This window comes from Ylistrum balloti, unplaced genomic scaffold (assembly GCF_031769215.1).
Source record: "Ylistrum balloti isolate Yb309-2 unplaced genomic scaffold, AGI_CSIRO_Ybal_v1 Utg371318, whole genome shotgun sequence".
Lineage (NCBI taxonomy): Eukaryota > Metazoa > Mollusca > Bivalvia > Pectinida > Pectinidae > Ylistrum > Ylistrum balloti.
This window is the reverse complement of record NW_026782703.1, coordinates 305,295-332,144: the sequence shown is the minus strand read 5'-3', so window position 1 is coordinate 332,144 and position 26,850 is coordinate 305,295. Positions and strand designations below refer to the sequence as shown.

The following is a 26,850-nucleotide window of genomic DNA, read 5'->3' as shown; positions in this document are numbered from 1 at the left end:
TTAGCGAATCCCAGCACGCATCTGACTAAAGCTACTTGTGTCCTTCGTAGGCTTTGTATTGGCTGCAGTAGCTTTAGCTTCAAAGCACTTCCAGAGTCTGATTGTTTCATCTGCAGCAGCGCTAGCTACAGTACTGCCATCTGGAGACATGGTCAGACACAACACTCTTGCTGTATGTCCTGTGACAAAAAGTAAACATCTCTTATGTCAAAGTTAAGTATAAGAGGTCAAAGGCCATGGTACACTTACATATTTATATATGTAGATATGTCTCTGTTTGCAGTCCTTGGAATAACATAACAATGAATTCTAACTCTTTCTCTCTACAACTTTGCTTCCACTCGTCATATCAGTTACCACAACATCAGTGACCTTGACCTTAACTCATATGACCACTTGATTAATTCTGACCATTATTTCAATGCTTAATCATCAAAACATGTAGGCCGCCTAGCTGTGACACATCAAATTATTGACCTTCAGGTCAAATGTCTTACATACAAATTTTCTAAGGGATATTTTTCTTTAAGATGAATATGCTAGCAATCTCCAAAATGCATATCAAAGTTTTCAAGAATAATGACAAGCTATTGCTCATAACAGGTTAAAGATGGACAACACTACTTCATAAGAATAAGAACATGATTTTTTTTTACACTAATTTAGAATTCTGAATATAATAACTATTATGTCACCTGAATCAGTGGAAATTTCTACATAAAGGATAAATTTTGTACCTGTCAATTCAGCCACTCTGTTCATCGTGGGGTATTTCCAGATGGTCAACTGGTTCTGCGAGTAGCCGTGGCCAGAGATCAGCTCTTTGTGTTCTTTAGACCACAAGATGGAACAAACCTGTAACAGATCGAGTGCTTATTTACCTTTCTGATAAATTTCAAATATTCTTTTATTCCAATGACAAAATTAAAAGAAACAGAAGTATTGATGATCTTAGTAGTTTTGGTTTGATGGATATTCTGTTCCAAACTAGGAAACCATATTCACATACATTGGACTCTGAACCCATCAGATAGATAACATGAAAATCTATGAGACTGTTAAACATGTAAATTTATCATTTTTGTTAAGTGTAAAGAGTGAAATCTAAATCTGGGTATAACAATTCCAGAATTTAGCATGAGCCTGTGCTATTACACTGCATATTGAGTAGTTATTTTGATGTAATAACAAACATCATTTTGATAATAGCTATGATACAGGTTTCTCATAATGTCCAGAAACTTTCAGCAAACGTTTCTTCTCATATCCATAAATTGCCTGCCAGGGGCCCCATTTAAACAATGTTGAATTTGGCATTGGCGCTGCACCTGATGATTGTTAACCTGAGATTGAATATCAAGTCTATAACACATAGAAATGATGACTTTTTTTTTATGTAAGTTGTAAAAATAACACAGATTAGCCATCAATAACATGATATGTGTGACAAAGCTGATCACACAATCTGTCTGAGATATATTTACCTGGTGTTTGGCATTGATATGTGTGACAAAGCTGATCACACAATCTTTCTGAGATATATTAACCTGGTGGATGGCATTAATTACAAAGTGTTATATTGTGAATTATTCAGTAACAGTCTTCAGAAGAAAGCAATATTAAGGGAAATCAATGTTTTCTACATCAGTTTTGGAAAACCTGTTTTTAGAGGTCAATGATCTACTGTTAAGTAAGGGGTACCTGAGAGTTTGTGTCCACAGAGTTGTAACAGGATCCAGTGGAAACATTCCAGAAGCGAATATGTCGGTCAGCTGTTCCCCCACCACTGGCTAACAGGTCAGCTTGCCATGGACACCAACTCAATGCCTAGCAACCAGAACATAATGTATCAAGTAAATGTTTAACAAAACAGAGTACAGTAATTACTGGAGTAATAAAGAAGAAACACTTGATAACTGATGGTTTGCTTAACTAATTAAACAAAGATTAAGGAGCCATGTTAATTTTGGTTTCAGAGTAACATAGTACATATATAATATCATTTTCTTTAAATTCATTTAAGAAACAAAAAAGAATTGACTTCAAAAAAGAATTTATGTCATTTGGTAATCAAGACTTCCGGAAAAATTTCATAATAAAAACGGTCTCTGCTTTGAATATTCGTCTAAATTGGTCTGCGATCTTTGACCTTTGACTGATGACCACCTGATGGTATGATACTATAGTATTTTGTAAGTATGAGTGATTGCTATATACCTCTGCCTTTTAACCCTGCCCAATAAAATACCACATTTCCAAGTTCATTTTAAGCACCATGAAAATTATTGACATGCATTTTAAATCAGAAAAAGAAAATTTTTTAAATTCTTTCATTTTCAATGCTTTTTCAAACATTCCATTTATACATAAAAATCACCCTGCTTCTCCTTTATATAGACGTTGTTTCAATATGACTTAAAACCTAAATCTGAAGTGAATAGGACAAGCTATAAAGAATTTGTAGCCAATTCAAAACAAAAAAAAAATTATACAAAAAGATCAGTTACATGTAATCTATTTCATGGGTTCATATGTCCATACAACAATGTAGCTATATTCCAGATTTGATAAGAATAGGGCTTGTGCTTTATGAGAAACTAAGAGAAATCTCATTTCAGCATCAAGTCCAGTTTTCAGCATTATTAATTTTTAGAGTTGTTGGACTGTAAAATCTGGAAGATATTTTGTAAACGATGGGTGTGTTGAAGTGTTAACTATGTGATTTATCTAGACTAGTACTGGTACTTGTATTTTTTATTAATGTATCTAAACACAAAGCGCTAGATTGAAATATTGACAATAACAGCGTTGTCATCACTGTTGGAAAAGAAACACCAGGGCCTTGCTTTTAAGCTTTTTCTTTGTAGGCCATCCCTACCTTGACTGCCGCCTGATGGTGTGTGAAGGTATGCACTGGTACAGTCTCATGGCTCATGTTGTTATCCCAGATGTTCAGCAGGTTGTCATTACCTCCACTAGCAAGAAAACGTCCATCAGGTGACCAGCTGAGTCCACATACCTCTTGAGTGTGATTGGATAGTGTGCCCACATGATGGTTGGCAACTCGGACATCATGATGACGGACCATACCAGAGCGAGCTCCACTGTAGAAGAAACAGATTGTTCTCACTAATGTTAAAACCCTTATTTACCTCATGACAAGAACTAGGAACTTTTGGTCAAATCTATAATGCATTTAAATGCCATTTCTGTAAAACCATCATGATTCATTTTTTCTTTCTTTTTGTTTTTTTACCGAAACTTACCTACTGAGGACAAATGTGTTCCATGCTAGGGACCCAACACGTGATGAATGTCCAGTCATTGTTCTCACTAACTTCTGTTTTTCAGCATCCCATAACTAATGGAAAACATAACCAATTATAACAAGAAGTCCATAGTTGCTATCTCCAGTTTGGTATAACAAAATAAAAAAAAAACAAACAAACAAACAAACAAAAGAAAGGGCCATAACTCTTGTATACTGTACCAATTTGACTCAATTTCTGTTTTTTGCAATCATAAAAGGTACAAATGTGTTGACATAACAAATTTATCCAGTTTCTTTTTATTTTTCTACGAATGGGCCTTTTTTTATCATTTTGGGGAAAAAGAGATCAATTGGGAATGAAATTATAAATTTGGGAAATTTGGAAATCTTATGAAATAAATCCACTTTGGAAAGTGACCCATATTTGGTCACACAGAAGCCCTGGAAAAAGGCCTGATAACTGAAAGACTATCCAAGTAAGGTTTGTAACAAACTGTTATACCTTGAAAAAAAAGGGTCATAATTTTGCATACGATGAGATATGAGTGCGACATATCCCTATCAGACAATAACTTTGCAGTCAGGATGCAAACTTTAGTTTCCTATGGCTAATCTATTAAGGGGTTTATGAGGCATCCTGTACACAAGCTTTTTATATTTAAAGTAGTCAGCAGTGATCTTTGATCATAACTCTGGCCGATGGCAACCAAAATATGATAAAGTGTAAACCTTGATAGGGTGATTTAATGATTTTAATATGAAGTAAATCTGTCAATGTGTTAATAAGTTATCCTGTTAGTTGTACACAAATTTATCAGGGATGAAGAAATGGATACACAAACTGATCCCACTACCACCATCAGGTAAGAGGGTTTAAAAATTACTGCACTCATAATACTCTTTGAGAGCACCACTCAAGTCATGTTAAAACTCCTACATCCATATCTGAAGAGAAGTCTTTACAACATCAGCAAACATTGGCTCTAGAGGGGCCTCAGCATCTATACATTATTATATCTCTCTTTTCACACGTCTCTTCTTGCCAAACTGAATGGGGAAAACACCTGTATTCAGAATACTGCAGTATACTCTTGAATTAATCTCTATTTTTCCTTTTGAAAAAGGAGAGTCACACTATTTCCTATATAAAACACCAAATTCCAACAATCTTGTTGCTTTATCTTACTTAATGCCTTTTTTTCAAATATAAATTGTTAAATAAAATATCATAGATTGTATACACTACAAAAAGTTCCTACACAACCCAAACACTTGCATCTGTCTCTCACCACAAACAGCATTTTCTGTTTCATTGCAGATCATGCCTGACAGTGCATTATGAAAAAGACCCAATACTGTGACCTTGAGGTGTGGACGAAGGATGGAGGTGACATTGAAAAGTTGTTACCTGACCCAATACTTTGACCTTGAGGTGTAGACTGAGGATAAAGGAGACATAGGAAGGCTGTTACCTGACCCAGTACTTTGACCTTGAGGTGTAGACTGAGGATAAGGGAGAAATAGGAAGGCTGTTACCTGACCCAGTACTTTGACCTTGAGGTGTAGACTGAGGATAAACGAGAAATGGGAAGGCTGTTACCTGACCCAGTACTTTGATCTTGAGGTGTGGAATGGAGATAAAGGAGACATGGGAAGGTTGTTGTGAAGATTACCTGTGTGTTTCCCATGTTGGTGCCTACAGCTAGAATATTTCCCTCCTTTATCCATGATACGCAAGACACATAATCATCCGTACTGGTCATCTCCATCAGTTGGACGATGGAACCATCTGCTGCATTCCACATATACACAGCTCCACCCAGTGCTACAGCTAAATGGTTACTGGACCAGTCCAACAAGTTTAGATCTGTACAAACAATAAAAGATGTATCTGAACTCATCACTTTATCACTTGATTCCATTTCAGAAGCATAGTTTCCAATTTTGAATGTAAACAACAACTCCTGATTTTAGAATGATAATATTCGGCCAATTCAGTACTGTCCTATTTCCAATTTTCTTTCATTCCATAATACATCATCATAAAACTGTAAATTTTAAATCATATTCTCAAGAAAGGATTAAAATATATACACAAAGACCTAATTTTTGTAAAAAAGAAGTCATAAGTTTAAGTCAGGATTTATCATTTGATGGTTATAATAATCTCCTTTAGATCTGACATACAGGTTTTCACTGAACTTCTCATAAACTTTTAACTAATTCCTGCCATGAGTAAAATCAACTGATGCAAATCAATATTAGTGGTGAATGATCCACTGGGTGACAATACTGTGATATTTGATTTGTATAAATTGTATTGTATTTTACAGCAAGTAAGCCCATCCTCACAGTGAAAAACATTGACCAAAAGTAGGGAAAGGGTTTATATGTGAGCATCCCCGCTGTACGTTAGTGTCTGGCATCCTACATAATTGCCATAACTTACTTTGATCACTGATACCCACTATTAACAAAGATTTTGACAATAATGCATATTTATTTGATGATGTTTATATAAGTGTTGACCAATACAATAACAAGAATATAGAAATAATGTTCGTTTATGAAACAAGCTGCTACATGACGCCCCAACCTATGATTATTATTTCCAAAAAAAACCTGAAACATATATTTGTTTTACGCAGTATAAGAGAGATATGTTCTAAAATGTCCCTACAGTAATCGTCCAGTAGCTCTGGGGCGTCCAGGATCCGGTCCGGCTGCTGCGGAATGAAGCGAGTTGTGGAACACTTCGGGACAGCCGACTTACTAGAGCTGTATAAGACCTTGAGGTTGTTGAGGTGACCTAGCAACAGACACGGCATTGCTTTGTATCTGGTTGGAAACTGCATTAAATGCTATAAACTTTTTAAAATATTGATTGAAATGAAATCAAATACAAAGTTTAAACAAAAGTTCAAGAAATAAGATTTTGGTTTAAACAAATTTCAGATATTTGGTTTCCACCGCTATCTAATTCTATAACATTAAGTGAACCTAATTGGCAGACATTAGTGTCCTACAACAATTATTTACATAGAAACTGTAGAAAACATAAAGACTAAAGTGTTAAAGACAACTTTGGAATGATTTGTGTCTCAGCCAGATATTTCCATGTCAGACTATCAACTAGTGCTACAATCTAAGCATACCTGCCGAGCATTCTGGAGCCTTCTCCTTAAAGCTGAGCACCTTGGCATTCTGAGGGTTTTGTCCTTTACTCAGTGCCTCATTCAGCTGCTGATGGTATCCAGTTTTTGGTGGCGGTGTGTTCTCATCATTTTTGTCGTTCATCATGGCGTAGTGGCTCATATCAATGTCAGTTGTTGATCGATTTGGAATAAATCTAAAAATAAAACATGTATATCAGTATCAGATATCATATAGAGTTAAACAGTTACAGTCTCATTTTTATAAAATCATCATTTCTGGGATCAGCTTGAAGACAATAAAGAGAGAAACAGGTGTAAACAGATCTTTGAAAGAATTCTTCTTTAATCACAATTAAAAGTAACCTTACTGTCCTCAGTGTACTTTTTTCTTAATCTGTCAGCATGTTTCCCCTATATATAATAACCATGTAATTTATGATAAAGTCAGTTTCTGACCGTCTTTAGAGAACCACAACAGTTCATTAGAATAAGAAGGCAAAGCCTAAAAACCAGTTATCTGGCCTTTTTCTGGGGATTCTGTGAGTCACTCTCCAAAATTGATTAATTTCATAATATCGCCAAAGTCCCCAAAACCTAAACATTCTACTGGTGTCCTGTGGTTGTATATGACAGAATCTGACCTTATAAGAAACTTGCACAATACATTAATTATAGGGACCCTTATAGTCTAATATAGAAAATGGTTTAGCCTTTAATGTGATTTCCCTTATACTTAAGCTTCAGGTCAGTAGGAAATAATGCACAAAATTTGCATTCTGGATTTTTGACTATTGAAATATTTGACACCCTTGAGTATGATTCCATATACAGATGTGGGATCATACAACTTTACACAATGTGAGAAGTAAGAATGAGAGGAAAAAATGGACGAAATTTGCTTCATCTTTGTGCATGTTATGTGGTTCTATTGCACAGAGGTGTGATTCTATTTTGATTTATATAAATTAAAAATGACAGGTGTGGGAAAGGGATTATTTGTTTTCTAAATAAGTGTACAGCTAAGTACATTTCCTAATTAAGTTATATGTTTATAGGTTAGACTCATGTAGATCTATCGGGTACAGATTTAATCATTATATACATGCTTGTTTTGTTTACAAAGTGCCACATTTCATTATATATATATATCACCAGGTATAAACATTAAAGGGATGTCTCTTTTTGTCTTGACATAGAATCATCTAAAGCCTTATACCGTTAAATAAGAAGTGTCATTTACATAACCTCTGTATTACTCACATTTTTCTATCATTGTGTTAACAAAATACACATACTCAGGTACATCTTAAGGGTTGTGTTTGTTACATGGCAGACTTAGCTGATATAGACCTGTCATGTTTACCTGAATACAGGTAATTTTTGTTTGCCACTCTTTAAGCTGTGCAACGATACTAGATCAATTAACGCAGGATCCACCTGTATTTTGTTGTCAAATTAAAAATGACGTTTATTACTGATCAATATTTAGTCTATGATCACTTGTTATAACTACAAAAGTTTTAAGTTAATTATCAATCAGTTATATTAGTCAATCATTTTTACCACACCACTCGAAATGTGCAATCCTATTGTACAGTTGTACACTTGATACTGTACCATGCATCTGATGATGTGTACAAGATGTGCGTATGAAGTTTTTGGTGTATTATGTGTTGCCCCTACTGCTGTACAATATCTTCTTCCTTCTGAATCTGCAATGGTTATTAAATCTGCTAGCAACCAGTATGACTACTGTCAACCTCGCGAAGAAAATCACTCAAAAATTGTTGACATCTTGTCTTCAAAACTTTAACACTGACTATATGTTGGCTATAGGGTGGTCGGGTGATGCAGGCGTAATGCACTCACCTTTCACCTAGCTGACCAGGCTTCGATTCATGGAACAGATGTGAAAAGGTAGGGGGTCACCCCTCCGACTACATGGGTTTTCCCAGAGTACTCTGGTTTCCAACAACTTTAAGACCCTTTGCATGCTTAAGCGAGTAATATAAGTTGCTATAACTTGCTTCGTAATTGTTGTGTTATAAATAAAGTTTGTTGGAAATCGATGTAGGGGAGACAACTCTTAACTTCAAAATATAACTTCAATTTACAAATTTCTGGAATGAGATATATAGATCCAGTATTATAAATAAGGTTCACTTTTGATCACTGGAGCAATAGCTTTTGACCAAAGACAACTGCCTAGACAGAATGTGAGGAACCCTTGAGTTATGCTGTGCGCCAGTCAGTCAGTGCATCAAAAAGACAAGGCATTGACTCCCAAGAGGCAGGGATAAAAGCCACCCATCTTGTGTCTGCTGAACACTGATGAATGTCAGTGAAACCTGGTCATGAGCCATCTTACAGCTCTGATCATTAAGCCTGGAAAAACCTAGAGCAATCACTGAAGATTTCAGTGGATACCATACCTGTCTTGTTTTGGCTGTGGTTGTTTGCCAGGTGTCTTATTTGGAGTTTTTGATGGGTGTTTCCCTTGTGGCTGGGTCTTCCCTGGTGTCTTATTTGTTGTGGGGAAAGTGAGTGTTTTACTTGGTGACAGCGGTGTCTTAGGAGTTATCCCTGGTGTCTTGGCAGATCTTGGTTTCCATGGTGACAAGGGACCTCCTAGTTTAATAGTTCATTAAATGGATTATTGAAATTTACGTTTGCTGCACATTCATTTTTCTTACAAATATCAACACTTGAAATTATTTTTAAGCAATACATCAATGAAGACTAATATTTCGGCATCAAAAATTACAATTTCAAGGACATCATTTTCTGTATGACTATAAAATCTTCTGTAGGGCCTGCAAATATACTGATCTCCAGGAGATTTCAGGAAACACCATTTTGTAATTTTCGAGCTTCCTCATTAATTGTACTATAAAATAAATTGTACACAGGCATGTTTTTTTTAAAAAAAATATATGTTCACTGTCTATTCTCAGATCAGAAATTAAGTCAAATTCTGGTGCTAAGTGAAAGACAGATTTACATACTGGTAAATACTTAAACATCAAGTGTTGTGATTTTCACAACAGTTAAACCAGAGCTCCCAGTAAAGCTACAGAATGAATTGAAAACATACATATAACTTTATCATGTCCTTAGTGCAATCCACCAAACAAAGGAATTAATATTTGCATTCCAACTATTCACAATAAAAACTTCTTTTTTAACAGCAAGTCAATTATGAAATAGGCACAATTAGAGTGTCACTATGCTGTCTTTACCATCAAGCTCTTTTTTACTTGCATTCAGCATGTACATGTAACAATATTCAAGGTTTTTATACATACTTGGCTCAGTTCCTACTTGAAGGTAACTTAACCCAGCTTCTTCAGCTTTTCTCTGCCACCTCATCTTAGGACCTTTTTTTATTTCTCCATCCATTCGTGTCACCTCTGACACCATGCTGTGAAATTGGAACTGCGACATTCTTGAAATCTGCAAATTACAAATTAAAACCAAAAATGACAGAATCGTCCTTACAATAAACATTTTTAATATTTGATTTTTTAAAATTATTTTATTAGATAGATTACTTGCAAGTACAAAGAGTGAATCCATGTAGTCACTTCAGAGAAAATACACAAAATCAATAATATGTAAAAGTTTGTAATAATTTGTAAATTTCCACCCTACACTACTCCCTCCTTTGACCCTGAAGAAAACAACCCAGGTTTATTACTCCCAAAGAAGTATCTCAATCTCCAGTAAAATATGTATAAATCAAAATCAATCTTCTATATAGCTTCTACTCTCGATGTGGTCAATGACACAAAATTTGTAATAGGAAGGATTAATGAAAAATATCCTGCTCTTGGCGGGATTCAAATTAGCAACCCTGGAGTCTCTTGCTGGACACTCTACTGCTCAACTAAAAGGAAATTCACACTAGCCGAAAATAGTAAGGCATCAGGTACTCTCAACTTTTACACATTCACAATGCCATAGTTTAAGGTTCTTATTTCAAATTTCAGGATAAAGGAGCATAGTTGGTCTGAGCAAAGTACATGCATGTTATCAAGATATTCATTTCTATATATCAATCAGGTGTCACTACTTCAGTAATTATCACATCTGTCTATATTTATATATTCACTGTATCTCTGTTTTAAATCTGAAAGCCAGTGGCAGTCGTCTTTGTATCTTTGGATATCATATGGAATTTTAATACAAGAGACTTATGATTAGTTTAGACAGGGACGTAGATATCTATTATCTACGTCCCTGGTTTAGAATCCTTGTCCATTTTATTGATGCTTACTTACTCATTCAAATGTCTTTTTGTAGTTGTACTTAAAAACATCAATGTTCATAAGCAGAAGTCAATCAAAATGAATACCATTGTTCATAAATCGAACTGAGTATCCCTGAATTACGGATATCCATTAATAAATTTATGACTATCCATCGATTATACTAGGGACTTATTTCCACTGTTGTTGATGTTTTACCCTTTCCCCTAGGTCTTTATAAAATGTTTATATTCCTTCTCCTTTTTTCTACAAATACTGTAAAACATAGAATTAGTAAACGTATTCTTGTATCAAAAATTTTGTCGATCAGTGGCAACTGAACACGTGAAATTATTATCATATTTATCAGTGTTAATAACTTTTGTGAATGAACGATCACATCCTACGATCCTTAAACGAAATGATCAATTAACATGGTGACAACATAATTATTGACTGTTAACTCTGATATGCATACAGAGAAAGAAAGGAAAAAAATAACACACTTACCTTCTTGGTCGTGAATAAGTTGCAACATCTGAAGACTTTAAAATGTAGCGCGTTTACATCACGTGATATCAGACAAACCCGAAGCTTACGGCGATTATTCACTGTCATTGGCTAATATTAGATTAATGGCGGCGCCCATGGTAAATTGATTCGGAGTTGTTAAATCTTTCTCAAGCTGTTACCAGCTGTTCTGACAAATGACACTTCTTGGAAATTGAAGGGTTGTTTGTTTACAAATGATTCTCCGAGCGTTTTTAGTACAATTGAATCTTAAATGACGATACAAATCTCGTAACAATGCACATTGCTTGCTGTGAATACTGCTTCAGTCGTTCTAGACCAATCGCTACCGATCTAGAATGACACTCCCACTTCAGTCGTGACAACACGTGCCCGTTTTTCTACGATTACCCAGGAAGCCTCCAGATAGCTTATTCCCAGTGGAGTCTAGCTGGGACTAAACAAATTATCTCATGATTTTCAAATTAGAGATTAAGCTTGATGAACGGGTTGCTGTCAATTAAGGTCCTTTATATGCATGTTCAGTTTTACCAGGGACGTATAATACAAAAAATTGTCTAGGAATGAAAACGTTTATATCACTGAAAACAATCCTGGAACTCTTAACCTTATGTAAATTGGTGAATTTTGATCAGAATCCTTCAAGGAATGACAGCTCGCAGTCTCCGACAAGTTTGTGTTTCAGTGTTGAAGGGTCAAGGTCAGGGTCATTATACATTTAGTTCGAAAATCCAATGGTACTTTAATCTAATTAACAATGTTTTGTTGCTGTTTATTATGATCCTCTATCAGCGTGTGAAGTTTCATCAAAATCATTTAAGTAATAAAGCTGCTAGGTTGCCGACAAGAATTTTCTATAAATAGTAATCACATTGGCTCTAAAACTCTTTTGAGATATTACCAGCATGGCCCTTTGTTTTAGTATGTGAAGGTTGATAAAAATCTTTACAGAATTAAGTCGCCAGAGTGCTGACAAATATGGACATTATGCACATACTATATATCCCCTATGACTTTTAGTGGACTTGAGTGGATAATAAATAGTGACAGTTAGATATAGGGATATGAATTAACTGAAATTATTTTTTTTATACTTTGTATGATGTTATTTGGGAGTATTGATACAGAAACATATTAACTATTTGACTTCAAATACCTACAGTTTAAATGTCAAGGACGAAAATTTTAGACCTATTTTGTAATTTCTGCTGCGATAAGTACACATTTGCTTTGAGCACAAAAAAGTTCTGGGTTTGACCTAGAGCAAATGCAATAAAAAATCAGTAATTGCTCAATTTATGGTACACAACTGCAAATACCCAACCTTATCTTCGACCTCTTTCCATATAACCCGAAATGTAAGTTTGGTCCCCATTCTTAATTCGAAAGTTCCATGGAGGCACAAAGATGTGTGTCCAAGGCTTGAATCAGTTGAGAAACTATTCTTTTAATCATTCTGTTCCATTTCATATGTGACATGACTATCTTCAGACATTTGTTTTGTACTTTTAAGTCCTAACGTGGAATTTCCAATGGAACTCGTAAGGGAGCCAGACTAATAATATCTTTGTCATGGGAGAGTCGTGTTATTCCAAAGGAAATGACACGTCTACAAATTTAGAAAAACATCATGTTTTGACCTGGTACTTTCTCTAAGTCTTTGCCTCCAATCAGACCCAAGAGATTGAGGCCAAAAATAAGGATGCTATTGTATTCCCAGTTATGTGAGGAATGGTGATGGAACAATGGATATAATTGATTAATGTAATTGTTCACCTCACTTGATGTGATGATCAACTGTAATTTTGTAATTTTTATTATAATCAGTCATCAGTTCTTTAGTATTTTTTTTGTTCTAGCAAAAACGAATTTCATATCATACATAACAATGAAGCCAATTGCGAATAATATTCATTCTTAAGCAATTCTAGGCAAGTGAGGTGTGTCAGGTTAAAGTTACAAAAAAAGAAAACATTACTTCGACAAAGAATGCATTCACTTTCTATGGATATTGAACAGTCAGCTGATTTTGTAATTGATTAACTACATTGGAAAGCCGATCTGATTTTAAGTGATAATCATGGATATTAACCAATTTTCCAGCATCAGTGAAGTTGTTTTAACAACTTTAAATGGAATCCATTTATTGATTTATGAGGAAGTAGTGTACCTATGGACTTCTTTTTCATTGAAAGCTGGGTATGATAATGTCCTGACCTCCCATTACATTTAGAATTGGGCAGTTCTAAATTTCAGTTTATAGTTGATTATTTCAGGTTTAATGAATCTGAAACATTCATATGTTTGATACCTTGGATTCAATGATACATTATTCTAATTGAAGTATTGTTCTTCTCTATAGATCAGATCTCAAGCAACACGTTTATCAATTGCAAGGTTCTGTAAGATAAGCCAGCTTCAAAAGATGTCTACAGATTCTGGTAAGTTAAATACAAGGTTTTGAATACTATTCTCAACTTGAATTAAGGTACCAAGTTTTTATATTGTTCAATTTTTTTTATCTACTTTGCACATTCTAAATTTATGCATCCAAAATACATGATTTTATTTAGTAGTTATGGTATATACTCTAGTTGCTTTGGTTCTTTTTCTACACTAAAAGAAAATGTATATTTTTCATTGTCATAGAGCCTCCAATTCATGATATGATAAAACCGTTGTCATGGCTACTTGGAAAATGGAACGGACAAGGTGGTATTGGAAAGTATCCTACTATCAAGGACTTCAGTTATAACGAGGAACTGACCTTTAGTCATGTTGGACAACCAAACATCCAGTTTAGGTACGTGCTATGTACTTGAGTTTTGTTAAAGAATGGACCAAGTACTGCAAAACCTCATTATCAAAACAAAATGAATTCATACTTTATACTTTTGGTTATAATTTTGTAGACTTGTGAAAAAAAATCTTAAACTGTTACAGTTTTTATTCCTCACATGCGGAGACCAAGAAGCCGCTTCATCGTGAACTAGGATTTATACGTATCCAGCCAGGCACAACACACTGCGCTTTGCTGATAGCACACAACCTCGGTAAATATGTATATTATGATATCCCTAACCGTACTTAAAACATCAAAAATGTTGGCAACCTTAACCTTTAATCCTCCACTAAGGTATTGATTTCCTGTGCTAACATTTTCTTTCATGACTTTGATCTCTCATTACAACACTGAAGTTTTGTCACCTTGTGCTTCCATACCCTAGTCTGTTTGACCTTTTAAACTCTATTTCATTATTAATATGAACCATTATGGACCTTGATTTCCTATGTAGAATGCTTTCTGTAACTTTGTTCTGTGATATCTTAGATCTGTCATCGACTTCTTTAGCCATGCAACTTGACTTCTGCCAAAATTGTAATAATCTATGTCCAGAGGCTCTGTTATGTTACATGGTATTGACATTCAGTGACCCTTTACCTGAATTTGACTTGCACTGGCATACATTGACCTTTATCCTGAACTAAATCTGTACTGACATTCATGCAGTGACCTTTCATGCTGCACTTGTCCTGAATTGACTTTCAGTGACCTTTTACCTGCAATTGACTTGCACTAACATTCTAGGAACTTTTGTACCGACATTCGGTTACATTTTCTTGCACTTGACCTGCACTGATATTCAGTGACCCTTCCCTGTAGCTGACCTGCACTGATATTCAGTGACCGTTTCCTGTAGTTGACCTGCACTGATATTCAGTGACCGTTTCCTGTAGTTGACCTGCACTGATATTCAGTGACCTTTTCAGGTAGTTGACCTGCACTGACATGCAGTGATCTTTTACTGACATTTTTTGCCTTTAGCCAATGTTACTGCCCTTTCTTGTGAATGAGATGATTTTACAGTAGATATTTGGGGCTGCGAAAGCCTAGTAAGTTAAAACATTGGCCTATATAACATCTGGTGAGTGTGGTGATCAATACTGTACACACTGATGGTATATATATATATATATATATATGTTACAGGTGTAAGTGATGTGATCTGTATTGTACATAGTTACAGGTGTAAGTGATGTGATCTGTATTGTACATAGTTACAGGTGTGAGTGAGGTGATCTATACTGTACATACTGATGGTATATATGTTACAGGTGTGAGTGAGGTGATCTATACTGTACATAATTACAGGTGTGAGTGAGGTGATCTATACTGTACATACTGATGGTATATATGTTACAGGTGTGAGTGAGGTGATCTATACTGTACATAATTACAGGTGTGAGTAAGGTGATCTATACTGTACATAATTACAGGTGTGAGTGAGGTGATCTATACTGTACATACTGATGGTATATATGTTACAGGTGTGAGTGAGGTGATCTATACTGTACATAATTACAGGTGTGAGTAAGGTGATCTATACTGTACATATATATACAGGTGTGAGTGAGGTGATCTATACTGTACATACTGATGGTATATATGTTACAGGTGTGAGTGAGGTGATCTACACTGTACATACTGATAGTATATATGTTACAGGTGTGAGTGAGGTGATCTATACTGTACATAATTACAGGTGTGAGTGAGGTGATCTATACTGTACATACTGATGGTATATATGTTACAGGTGTGAGTGAGGTGATCTATACTGTACATACTGATAGTATATATGTTACAGGTGTGAGTGAGGTGATCTATACTGTACATACTGATGGTATATATGTTACAGGTGTGAGTGAGGTGATCTATACTGTACATACTGATGGTATATATGTTACAGGTGTGAGTGAGGTGATCTATACTGTACATACTGATAGTATATATGTTACAGGTGTGAGTGAGGTGATCTATACTCTACATAATTATAGGTGTGAGTGACGTGATCTATACTGTACATACTGGTGATATATATGTTACAGGTGTGGATGAGGTGATCTATACTGTACATACTGATGGTATATATGTTACAGGTGTGAGTGAGGTGATCTATACTGTACATAATTACAGGTGTGAGTGAGGTGATCTATACTGTACATACTGATGGTATATATGTTACAGGTGTGAGTGAGGTGATCTATACTGTACATAATTACAGGTGTGAGTGAGGTGATCTATACTGTACATAATTACAGGTGTGAGTGAGGTGATCTATACTGTACATACTGATGATATGTATGTTACAGGTGTGAGTGAGGTGATCTATACTGTACATACTGATGATATATATGTTACAGGTGTGAGTGAAGTGATCTATACTGTACATACTGATGATATATATGTTACAGGTGTAAGTGAGGTGATCTATACTCTACATAATTACAGGTGTGAGTGAGGTGATCTATACTGTACATACTGATGGTATATATGTTACAGGTGTGAGTGAGGTGATCTATACTGTACATACTGATTGTATATATGTTACAGGTGTGAGTGAGGTGATCTATACTGTACATACTGATGGTATATATGTTACAGGTGTGAGTGAGGTGATCTATACTGTACATAATTACAGGTGTGAGTGAGGTGATCTATACTGTACATACTGATGATATATATGTTACAGGTGTGAGTGAGGTGATCTATACTGTACATACTGATGATATATATGTTACAGGTGTGAGTGAGGTGATCTATACTGTACATACTGATGGTATATATGTTACAGGTGTGAGTGAGGTGATCTATACTGTACATAATTACAGGTGTGAGTGAGGTGATCTATACTGTACATACTGATGGTATATATGTTACAGGTGTGAGTGAGGTGATCTATACTGTACATATTGATAGTATATATGTTACAGGTGTGAGTGAGGTGATCTATACTGTACATACTGATAGTATATATGTTACAGGTGTGAGTGAGGTGATCTATACTGTACATAATTACAGGTGTGAGTGAGGTGATCTATACTGTACATACTGATGGTATATATGTTACAGGTGTGAGTGACGTGATCTATACTGTACATACTGGTGATATATATGTTACAGGTGTGAGTGAGGTGATCTATACTGTACATACTGATAGTATATATGTTACAGGTGTGAGTGAGGTGATCTATACTGTACATAGATACAGGTGTGAGTGAGGTGATCTATACTGTACATACTGATGGTATATGTGTTACAGGTGTGAGTGAAGTAGAAGAAGGTGAGTTTACAGACACAGAAATGAGGACAGAATCTCATACTGTTGGACGTCTGACATTTGGTAAACCACCAGAAACAAAAAAGGTAATGCTTTCAATGTATTGGAATGTAGATAGATATATTCATTGCAGACAATGTTTGTAGTGTAGACTTTCAATACCAATAAAGAGTTGAGATTTTTCTGTTTGTCATCTTGGTTTGAGTTCTAATGTAGCTTTATTACTTTTTAGACTAGATGTCCAGCTGTGAAATCTTCAAACATATATATCTTAGAAGAACTGCAATGAAGTTTAAAAGCTGTTCTCAGATACCTGTTTTTGCAAATCATCAACTTTCAACAAGTTTTTGGTTTGAATTTATCAAGGTAAAGGGTGATGTTTTATTAATATTAAATGTATTTGTCTACAACTGATGTTTCTATCTTTCTTTCCATTCGACAGATCATAAGAGTCTTCCGCAAGATTGGTGATGACCTTGAACAAGTCGTTTCTATGGAAACTGCAAACACACCAATGACCGAACACCTACGCATTACATACAAAAAAGCTGTGCCCTGAACCATTTACATGTGCATCAATGAAAATTGAAATCATTCATGTTCTGACTTATCATATCAAGATAAATTTAGGAATCTGTGATAAAGAAATGTGATCAATTGTGATTTCACTCTGTGAAATAATTCAATTTATAATTAAGTATACAAAAAATTGGATGATTGAAATATTAATGAATAGACTATATTTCAAAGCCTGATAAAACATGTTGCATGGTACAAAATGTTGAACAAAATCTGCAGAAAAAAAATATATTTTTCTTGTCATGACAAAAGGCTTTGCTATAATTTATTGAACTCATATTAAGCCTTTTCCCAAAGCTGCATTTGGGTGAATGAGACATTGTTAGGACCATTGGTTCTTATGTAAAATATGTGCCATTTTTTTAAACTCGTATTCAAGAGAATATTGGTGTTTTGGTGACAAATTAATTTGTAAATAAAAAAAGAATTGTGTGATTTCCACACAATAACGAACATGTGATTTAACTTGCCAATTATGAATGTGATTTAATGATATATGTATGATATTTCCTGGATTAATGGAGTGATTGTTTTCTTTACTGCACAATGTATATGTGAGTGATAAAGTTGATAACACTTTATCAATAAATTGGAATGACAGATTTTCAAATTTTCTTCCTGTAAATGAATAGGAGTCTGATTTCAATTTATGTTTGATGAATGTGTACAAATGGATTTCAGGTGTGTACTGTGTTAAGACCAGCTTTGCAATTACAAGCAAATCCCTGTGTCGTTTTGTGTTTCTCTGGAAAATGAGAATCAGACCAGTTTGTGCTGATGTTGTGCAATCCTTGAGCAAAACAGTTTACCTGAATTGCTCTGTGTGGAATGCAACCGGCCTCCTGTATGTTGTTCAGTGAGGTAGCTACCAGCTACTACAAGGAAACTCCACCTCAAAATGACCCTGGCTTTTTAGGGGACAAAAAACCCAGCAAACAAAGGCAGTTGTGATTTTGATTTTGTGTGTAATTTTGTCTTTATAAATGATGAGTGTGATGACTTTCTTTAACATGATATATACTTTACTAGAACAGCTGAGATGATTTATCTGTGTCATTAATTTTGTTATAACACTCAGGAATAAGCCTTCCTATACAATTATCTACATGTTTGTTTGCCTAAAAGTATTAGGAATTAATTACTTTGGCACAGTTTGTATCAACGAGCAGTGGAGCAGGTTTCGATGTAAGACCTCTGTGTTAATATTGGTAAATTATCTATACAAATGTATTCACACTTTTTCTCCTGACCTTGCAGCCCTGGTAGTCTATTCAGTTAATCTGAAAACTGAAACATCCTGGATTATCAACTCCCTGATCAGATCCTGTAACTTCTGTTCCTCATGGAAATGATGAAGCCTATGAACTGTACATGGATATCAAACATGTAGATGATTCTGTAAAGTATATCCCATGGTGAGATTTTTAGGCAAGCTGTATGGTTAAGTCTATTAATATTAGGTTCCTTGTAAAAAAGTTGTGACACAAAAACTTATTTTCATTCCTTTGCCAAGCTAATTGCAATTTTCATAGATTTATGTTACAGTTGAGTGATATGTGAATATATACACACATTTTATCACCAGTGCACCACTGTAAGAAAGCAATTAATCAGATATTCTATGACAGTGATATTGATATAGTCAATCTGAGGCAGTTTTTTTTATTGCGGAATCAAAGTTGGACTGCTGAGGAAAAAAGAAAAAGAAATAATTAAAGCCAAGCTTATTTGAGATAGATTATTTCTTTTGAAAAATTCTGCTTTGTTGTTAATTTGTGATTGTGTATGTTTTTACCAAAATAAATAAAGTACTTTTTGAAATAATGCTTGTTCTTTTCTATGAATATTAAAAAAATGTTTCCATCTATATATGACATATATTACTCACACAGTTACCTTGATTTGAGGAGTAAAGAAGTTACATTTTTTTCTTTACTGAAGCATATGCTATGAAAACACATATTTGGAAAAAAGCAAAAATAAACAATGCCTATAGGATCTGTATCACTCAGCTGGTCACAGCAGTTTTTATATCCATTATACACGACAGGGAAAATCTTTCCACATGTCCAATAATCTTTAAGGTCAATGCAAATGCTTTGTTTGTGAACATAACTACAGTAGTGTTCACTTCATCCAAGGACATGACTTTAGTGTATCTGACTGTAGTGATTTCACTATTTGGTTGTGGGTATTTCAGCTGTGAAGGAATCTCTCTGGTATTGAAAAAATTGGTGTTTCTCCGTTTTCTCCCTCCCTGCTGTTGTTTCAAATCTGTCGTCCTCATATTCCATCTTTCTTCAATGACTTCAATGGCAGGAAGGACTAAATAAGGTTTAGTGTTTTAATAGAGAATGTTTTCCTTACTGTCTCACCCTTCTGGAAACTTACTGGAGGTTGCCATAAACTGCATTAATTTGAAATATGAAACCCTTTCCCTGAGAATGTTTCAGGTTGGGTTTAATTTTTTTTTTTTTTTTTAAATATTGTTTCCTTTTTATTTGTTCACCTGGCCCATCTGTCCACCATCCATCCGTCACCTGTCCACTTATCCTTTTTCCTATAAAGCACTTTTAGTGATGAAGGACTGAGTGGATTTTAACCAAATTTGGTCTGGAATATCCTCGTAGGAAGAAGTTAAAATTCTGTGTAAATGATTGGTCTGTGGATATTGTCCAAATTTGGTGTGAAGCATGCTATGGCATTGAGAAATAAATTATGTATAGATGACGGGTTTTGGTCCCTTGGGATGGGAGGGTCAAGGCCCAAAGAGAAAATAGAGCTATTGTTTTAAAATCCAACTCCTCCAATAGTCATGTTTGGATTTTGCCCAAATAAGGTCTGCAGCATCCTTTGGTGGAGTGGAATCAGTTTTGAATAAACATTGGATATTGGCTTCCTGGAGATGAAGGGTGGGGTCCAATAGGGGAAATAAATAGTTCAAATTCTTAAAATTCATTCTTTTAAGCAGATGTCTGAATTCTGACCAAATTTGGTCTGAGACATGCAGAAATACAGCAAATTCCTTAAAATCCTTTTGGATTGATTGAATATTGAGTAGATTCGATCTGAAGCATCATTGATGAAGATAATTTAGTTTTCTACAAACAGTGCATTTAACCCTCTTCAGAAGGAGGGGCAGGGCCTAATAGGGTAAATAGATACAAATGTTTGAAATACTTTTCCTTCAGTTTAAACTACCAGGTAATCAATTTTATCAAACTAAACCAGGTAAGTGATACAGGCGCTACTTTATCATGGCAGATTCTCGTTTCCAGTTAGTGAAGTATTATTGTGCACTAAGCTTAAAATTATAAGCATTATAATCATCTCAATTTTCACAGCCATGGAAATTGGAAATTGATCAATACTGACAGAATCATTCTGAATCACTACCATGACTTTCAGTTTGTGTTTTTTTTATCTCACAAAGAGCATTGAAAAGTCTCATTTCCAATGCAATAGGCTGACCTTAGGACTATTGCATCAGCTGATAGAACAAGGTCTAAATTCTACTTATTTCATGACTGTTTTCAATTTTTGAATTCATATTTCATTAAAAAAATTAATATTGCGTAAAATCAATATAATATTTCAAGTAAACAAGTGTTATTTGAAAACATGAAATAATACTGCAATAGAACAAGACATTATTTCGAATGAAAACAAAACTATAAGAAATATTTTAAAAAATGAGTATTTGGTAAAAATGATATTTTATTTTGAAAAATGAGATACTCTTTAGAGAATAGAATATGAATATTTCCATCAAACGAAAGATTATTTTGAAAAAAATGGAATAGTGTTTTTAAAAAGAAAACTTGAATATTTCATAAAAAGTGCAATTATGTTTCGATAAAAGGAAATGATATTAAGGTAAAACCAACTGATATTTCGTAAAAATGAAATAAGTATGAAATATTGCAGTAAACGGGCTCCTTAACAATTCCAAGGCCAGTCATGAACACGTCTACCGTCATATCATACAAGGAATATAGTATCAATCCCAACGAGATATTCCTGCATCATCTATCATCTCTTTAGTCTCATCCTCGGTACCCTAAACGTATCGCACTCTGCACTCATGGAATATATCATGACAAAAGTTGCATGTGCAATACTTTGTGGCTAAGACGAGAAGATTGGTTTGATCTTTTGATGTACATTAAACAAATCTCGAGGTCGCATAACGGTATTGTTTTACAGCCTTTAAAGTTGTTTAATATTCAAAGGAACGTATCAGTCTGTTGTTGTTACGTTTTTTTATGTCTTCGGATCGAAAGACCGGGGCATATTGTTTTTGTGCTGTCTGTTTGTCTGTTGTCAACTTTTACCTTGACCTTTGGTACAGGAAGAGGTAGGGCTTGAAGATTCCACTGTTCCTTGTTACATGACCATGTGACCTTGACCTTTCACTTACATTTGAAATTTGAAAAAAAAAAAATCATTGCCACAACGAAGATAAGTGTTTCGCAAAGCGTGCATGCAATTAACACATGCCTTACACAGTACAGTTTTAATGTCCCATTTCTGAATTTTGTTGCAATCAGAGGACATAGTGTTTCATGGACATACATGTATCTTGTTTTCTTCTGAATCTCACTGTAGACCAAACAGTTTACTTCGCGTGTGCCTTCAGTTTTATCAGGAAGTGTTCAAGGGCTTCAGAGAGCGATAGAGATATGACCTCTACCGCATATGTTACCAAATGTCAACAATCAAAATAATTCATTAGTTTGAAGAGAAAAAATACAAATAGATTGTAAAGGCTATACATATTATACCGCCTGGAGAATCTGGCAGAATCTGGGGATTCCAACATTCACTCACAGAAGGTCGTGATAATCACCAGAGAGAAGAGTTCGGTGCCAACTATGACATAGAAGCAGACATGCCTGCTACCGTAATCTGATATCCTATCAAATCTTATAAAATGTTTGGCTTGTCTGATACCTCTGTTCATGACCAGATATTACTGAATTTGTAAAAATTAACATTTAATTCAGTATTTTTTATGTTTGCAATTTAAATGGTAAATACAGGAACAAAATGTTTGCTTGGTAAATATGGCAGCGAGAAGTCAATTACTGCATGATATAATCATTTATCACATATCTGCTCTGTTAAAGACACGTATGGAATAACTTGGAGGAGCAATGGTTTCCATTTAGGCTAAAGAACTTGGGGCGTCTTCACCAATCTAGAATTTTAATGCTACAAAAGTGTCTAAGTTATGTGGTAATTGATAAATATTTCATTAATTTCATTTTTATCTTACAAGAGAATCAATAAAATGAAAACAAAATTCAAAGGCTTGATTCTTTATCTGAAATTATTTCAAATCGTTAAAGATTCTATTTAGTATCATATTACATGCTGTGTGTTCAGCAATAAGGCATTTCTGATGACTAAGCGTCCTTAATATAAAGTAGTCATAGAACGCACTCGAGAAATTGTAAACATCCGGTCCAGGCTGACATTGAGCCACTCATTGGTTGGGGTAAATAGTTTAGTTGATTTCATTTCTATCTAATGTTCGTCCTTTTGTTTTCGATTGTTAAGTAAATATTTTTTGATATTAAAGTGAGTTGGATATTTAACATGTGAAAATGACGGCGATTTACCGTTTAACCACAGGTACCAGCCTCGTCTGTCAATACGCTGGTATTATTTGAGTGTGTTGACAGAACGAAACAGGTAGCTATGGTTGTCGTACACAATTAATGTAAGCACGGACTTGGGTATATGCTAAATATAACTATATCTAAGTCCGTGCCGATGTAAGTTCTCACACATCAAGGAATATTACACACGTGTACAGTGCAGGTAAGGACCATGGTCTTCCCGAAAACTACATTAAACGCAACATGTCAAACAGAAAAAACAGCCTTTATGGCTGCAACATTACTTTGTTAGCGAACTGGTTCCATCACGTCTTAGATAGCTTTCGTCATCGCTATACTTTGCTGTTATTACTAATCCTCTCCCTCATTAAACTCAATCGTCTCTGTAGAGGGTTGTTGCTCCTTACAATCACAAACGACATTTTGGTGCCACGTTGTCGAACATTTTGTGTACACTTTGCATGTCATGTCAGACTAACACTTATCCCATCTTATCATCAATTTGTTACATGATTATGTTTTTCTGGAAGTTCTTTTAATACATAAACAATTCTTAAAACTCGTTATGTTTCAAAATAATATCTGAATTATGATTATTAAATGGTTGTCCTTATAACGGTGGCATATATTGTATTCATATTATCGATAGTGTTCCAACTAGAATCAAGCTAAGAAACGTGCTGCATCAGCTCCTTAATCTGCCGCTGTTAATTAAATTGATACATGTGTTCCATCAAGACGCTTTAAACTATGACTGCTTTTCATTTTTAGTAAGACAATCTTGTGTATGGAGCTGTGACTTGGTAATGCCTTTTTGGGCTGGAAAGAAACCCGTTCGTGACCCTTGTCAAAAACAGGCTTGTGATATTCAAGCATGCTTACAGGGTAATGTTACAATTATTGTGTAGTAATATCTCTTATACCACAGTTCTACTGGTAACATTTATACATTCAGGTGATTTTTCGGAGGGTGTGGGGGCAGGCCGTATGGCTAAATTCAGGTTGGTCCTAATTAAACTATTTCTTTTATTTCCTCCAAGTGTGAAGAGTTGTACAAAAAGAACATAATTGACATTACAGAAAGTAATAGTGCGTTTGTACACAAATATACACATAAGAAACATTTAAATTAATATAAAGTAAACAGTAGACACAGAGTTTAAGTAAACAGTAGACACAGAGTTTACGTACGTATATTGTATACATACAACAACTCCTATAGTTAAGAATATAAACGCGCGAAGTAAGCGTTTTCCATGTGGAACGATATAATATAAAGAAAAGTTATATAGTAAACACATATACATACAAGAATCATTTCAATTACATACAAAGTAAACAATAGACACAGAGTTTACGTGCGTGTATTGTATATATACATACAACAACTCACATAGTTAAGAATATAAACGCGTGAAGTAAGCGTTTTCCATATGGAACGATATAATATAAAGAAAAATTATGTAGTAAACACATTGTTTTCAATTGCAGCTAAAAACTATGATGAATCGGCTTGTCGCAAATTCACAAAAGCGCTTGAAAGATGCTGTGAACGAAATGTGGGGAAAGAATCAGTTTGCTGTTCTGGTATAAAGACTTCATCAGGGACGTCTGATAAGTGACAAGGATGATTTGTCCTATTGTTCAATACAGAGACGGTGCGATAGTGGGACATTTTATTCGGAAGTACATATCAGCTGTTGAATCCTGTTTTTGTTTTTTAGACACGTTTCTTTATTTAGTGTCAACTAAAAATGGAAGACTTTACCAGCAGTGTACACTCTGTGAGTAACATGGCCTGGTGGTATTCTGTTTTGTTTTGATTTTTGAGGGGTTTTTTTGTCAATAAAACATGACCATATTGATCACAATGTGTGTGTTATGTTTTGGAGAGTATCGTTTGATTCGCCACTCTGGTATGTTCATACTAATTCTGTTGGAAATTATGTTTATATATGTGCATTTTCTTGTTTTATAGTCACGCCCAAAAGTCTTGAAAGTGTGATTTTGGTGTAAATTTCCCAGCGATGCTGCGGCATCTTCGTCAACATTTCATTCGAGGCTTCTGTTAAATAGTATAATCGAAACATTCAAAACTAATCTTTGTTGATCATTGATCGGACACCTCAACAGATCTATAAGTCAAACAATCCTGATGCTGAGACTGGACTTCAGCTCTGTTTCACATAAATTCCAAAAGGTACATTTTCAATCAAATCTGAAATAAAGTTACATTGCAGAACAAACATCTGCCCCATCAGATATTTAAATATACTTCCCTTTATTTGTATTTTTGTCTTTATGGCTTGCTCTTCCACTTCAGGTTTTGCTTTTATTCATATTGAAACAAGTATTGTATAGCGTCTACCTAACGAGTGTTCCTCTCCAAGATTCTCGGGCAGAGTTACGTACTTTTGGAGTAAAAATGTTGAGTTAAGTATGAGAAGCGAAGAATTGTTAAAACGTTCGAGGTTTTACAATGAATTATTTCAACATGAAATATTTTCATGTTATCAGTAAAATTTTCTTTTTTTAGAGGTTAGGTTGGCGGAGGCAATAATTTAGCATATGTTAGGAAAAATAATTATGTTAGTGTGTTGGAGTATACTTAAAATCACCACGATACTAAAGCGGGACAGACGTGATATATAATTAAGCGTAATACCTGTCATTTTGTGAAAATGGCTAACTAGCATTCTTAGTAAATCATGATGTAATTGAAAAGAAATGAGTTTAAAAAGTCAACGCCAGACATTGTCTTCTCTCCAGGGACATTACAAGTCTCCGTCTCGTATGGATGTTGGTGCAGTAAGAATTAGCATTTCACCCGCAACGAGTTTTGATATAATCCGTGATTTTGGCCATACCCGAGATAGAAGGGCAAATTCGATGAAACCTAGAAAGAGGATGGTTTCAAATGATCTTTCAAATGACGCTGTTCCATATAGATTGACTTGAATCGAATTTTGTGCTGTTCCGAATGCTTTAATAATCAGACTTAATTAAGAAAAAAGTCTTTGACGATTGTATTTCATGATCAATGGGAAACAAACGCCATTGTCTGTTTCACAGACTTAAAATAATGTACACCTGATGTACAAACGGCATGCAAACGTAATACAGGTAGATTGGAGGTCGACTTGGGGCAACCCAACTTCATGCTTCGCCGCGCAAATACTAAAAGGTGCATTCTGTCGATACATCTATTCTTAGTCTGTTTTTTTTTCAATGCTCCGACTTTACGATTCCTGAGCGATGTAATATGGCTAGTATTAACATAATGTCCCAGAGCAAAGCGCTTGCCATCGAGTTCTCAGGGTTACT

General features: G+C 34.8%; 2 protein-coding genes and 1 long non-coding RNA gene across 3 annotated transcripts; 2 read left to right on the top strand and 1 right to left on the bottom strand.

The window, feature by feature from the left end:
- LOC132562003 (cell division cycle protein 20 homolog) lies at positions 1-9,870 on the bottom strand. The gene is made up of 10 exons (XM_060226728.1): positions 9,732-9,870; positions 8,859-9,054; positions 6,427-6,620; positions 5,952-6,080; positions 4,945-5,138; positions 3,267-3,361; positions 2,879-3,104; positions 1,702-1,827; positions 738-855; positions 1-179 (listed from the first exon to the last, which is right to left on the bottom strand). Exons 1-10 carry the CDS (start codon positions 9,868-9,870, stop codon positions 1-3), a joined length of 1,596 nt encoding a protein of 531 aa, XP_060082711.1.
- Positions 9,871-11,428: 1,558 nt separating this feature from the next.
- On the top strand, positions 11,429-19,726 carry LOC132561983 (peroxynitrite isomerase THAP4-like). Its single transcript, XM_060226709.1, has 6 exons — positions 11,429-11,904; positions 13,567-13,645; positions 13,854-14,007; positions 14,148-14,257; positions 17,306-17,409; positions 17,766-19,726. The coding sequence occupies exons 2-6, from the start codon at positions 13,630-13,632 to the stop codon at positions 17,880-17,882; spliced, it is 501 nt and encodes a 166-aa protein (XP_060082692.1). The 5' UTR covers positions 11,429-11,904; positions 13,567-13,629; the 3' UTR covers positions 17,883-19,726.
- A 3,629-nt stretch (positions 19,727-23,355) lies between these two features.
- On the top strand, positions 23,356-25,397 carry LOC132561991 (uncharacterized). The gene is made up of 3 exons (XR_009554729.1): positions 23,356-23,402; positions 24,298-24,411; positions 25,018-25,397. It is a non-coding gene; the product is annotated as an uncharacterized LOC132561991 (long non-coding RNA).
- Positions 25,398-26,850: the final 1,453 nt, after the last annotated feature.

What these genes read in the sequence shown, in the direction of transcription:
- LOC132562003 (XM_060226728.1), bottom strand. Translation starts at nt 9,870, where the DNA reads ATGTCGCAGTTCCAATTTCACAGCATGGTGTCAGAGGTGACACGAATG. An exon ending in CCAACATGGGAAACACACAG is followed by an intron (nt 3,362 to 4,944) that starts GTAATCTTCACA and finishes GTTTTCCATTAG; the next exon opens with TTATGGGATGCTGAAAAACA. An exon ending in ACCATCAGGCGGCAGTCAAG is followed by an intron (nt 1,828 to 2,878) that starts GTAGGGATGGCC and finishes TCTGGTTGCTAG; the next exon opens with GCATTGAGTTGGTGTCCATG.
- LOC132561983 (XM_060226709.1), top strand. An exon ending in GCTGATAGCACACAACCTCG is followed by an intron (nt 14,258 to 17,305) that starts GTAAATATGTAT and finishes TATGTGTTACAG; the next exon opens with GTGTGAGTGAAGTAGAAGAA. An exon ending in AACCACCAGAAACAAAAAAG is followed by an intron (nt 17,410 to 17,765) that starts GTAATGCTTTCA and finishes TCCATTCGACAG; the next exon opens with ATCATAAGAGTCTTCCGCAA.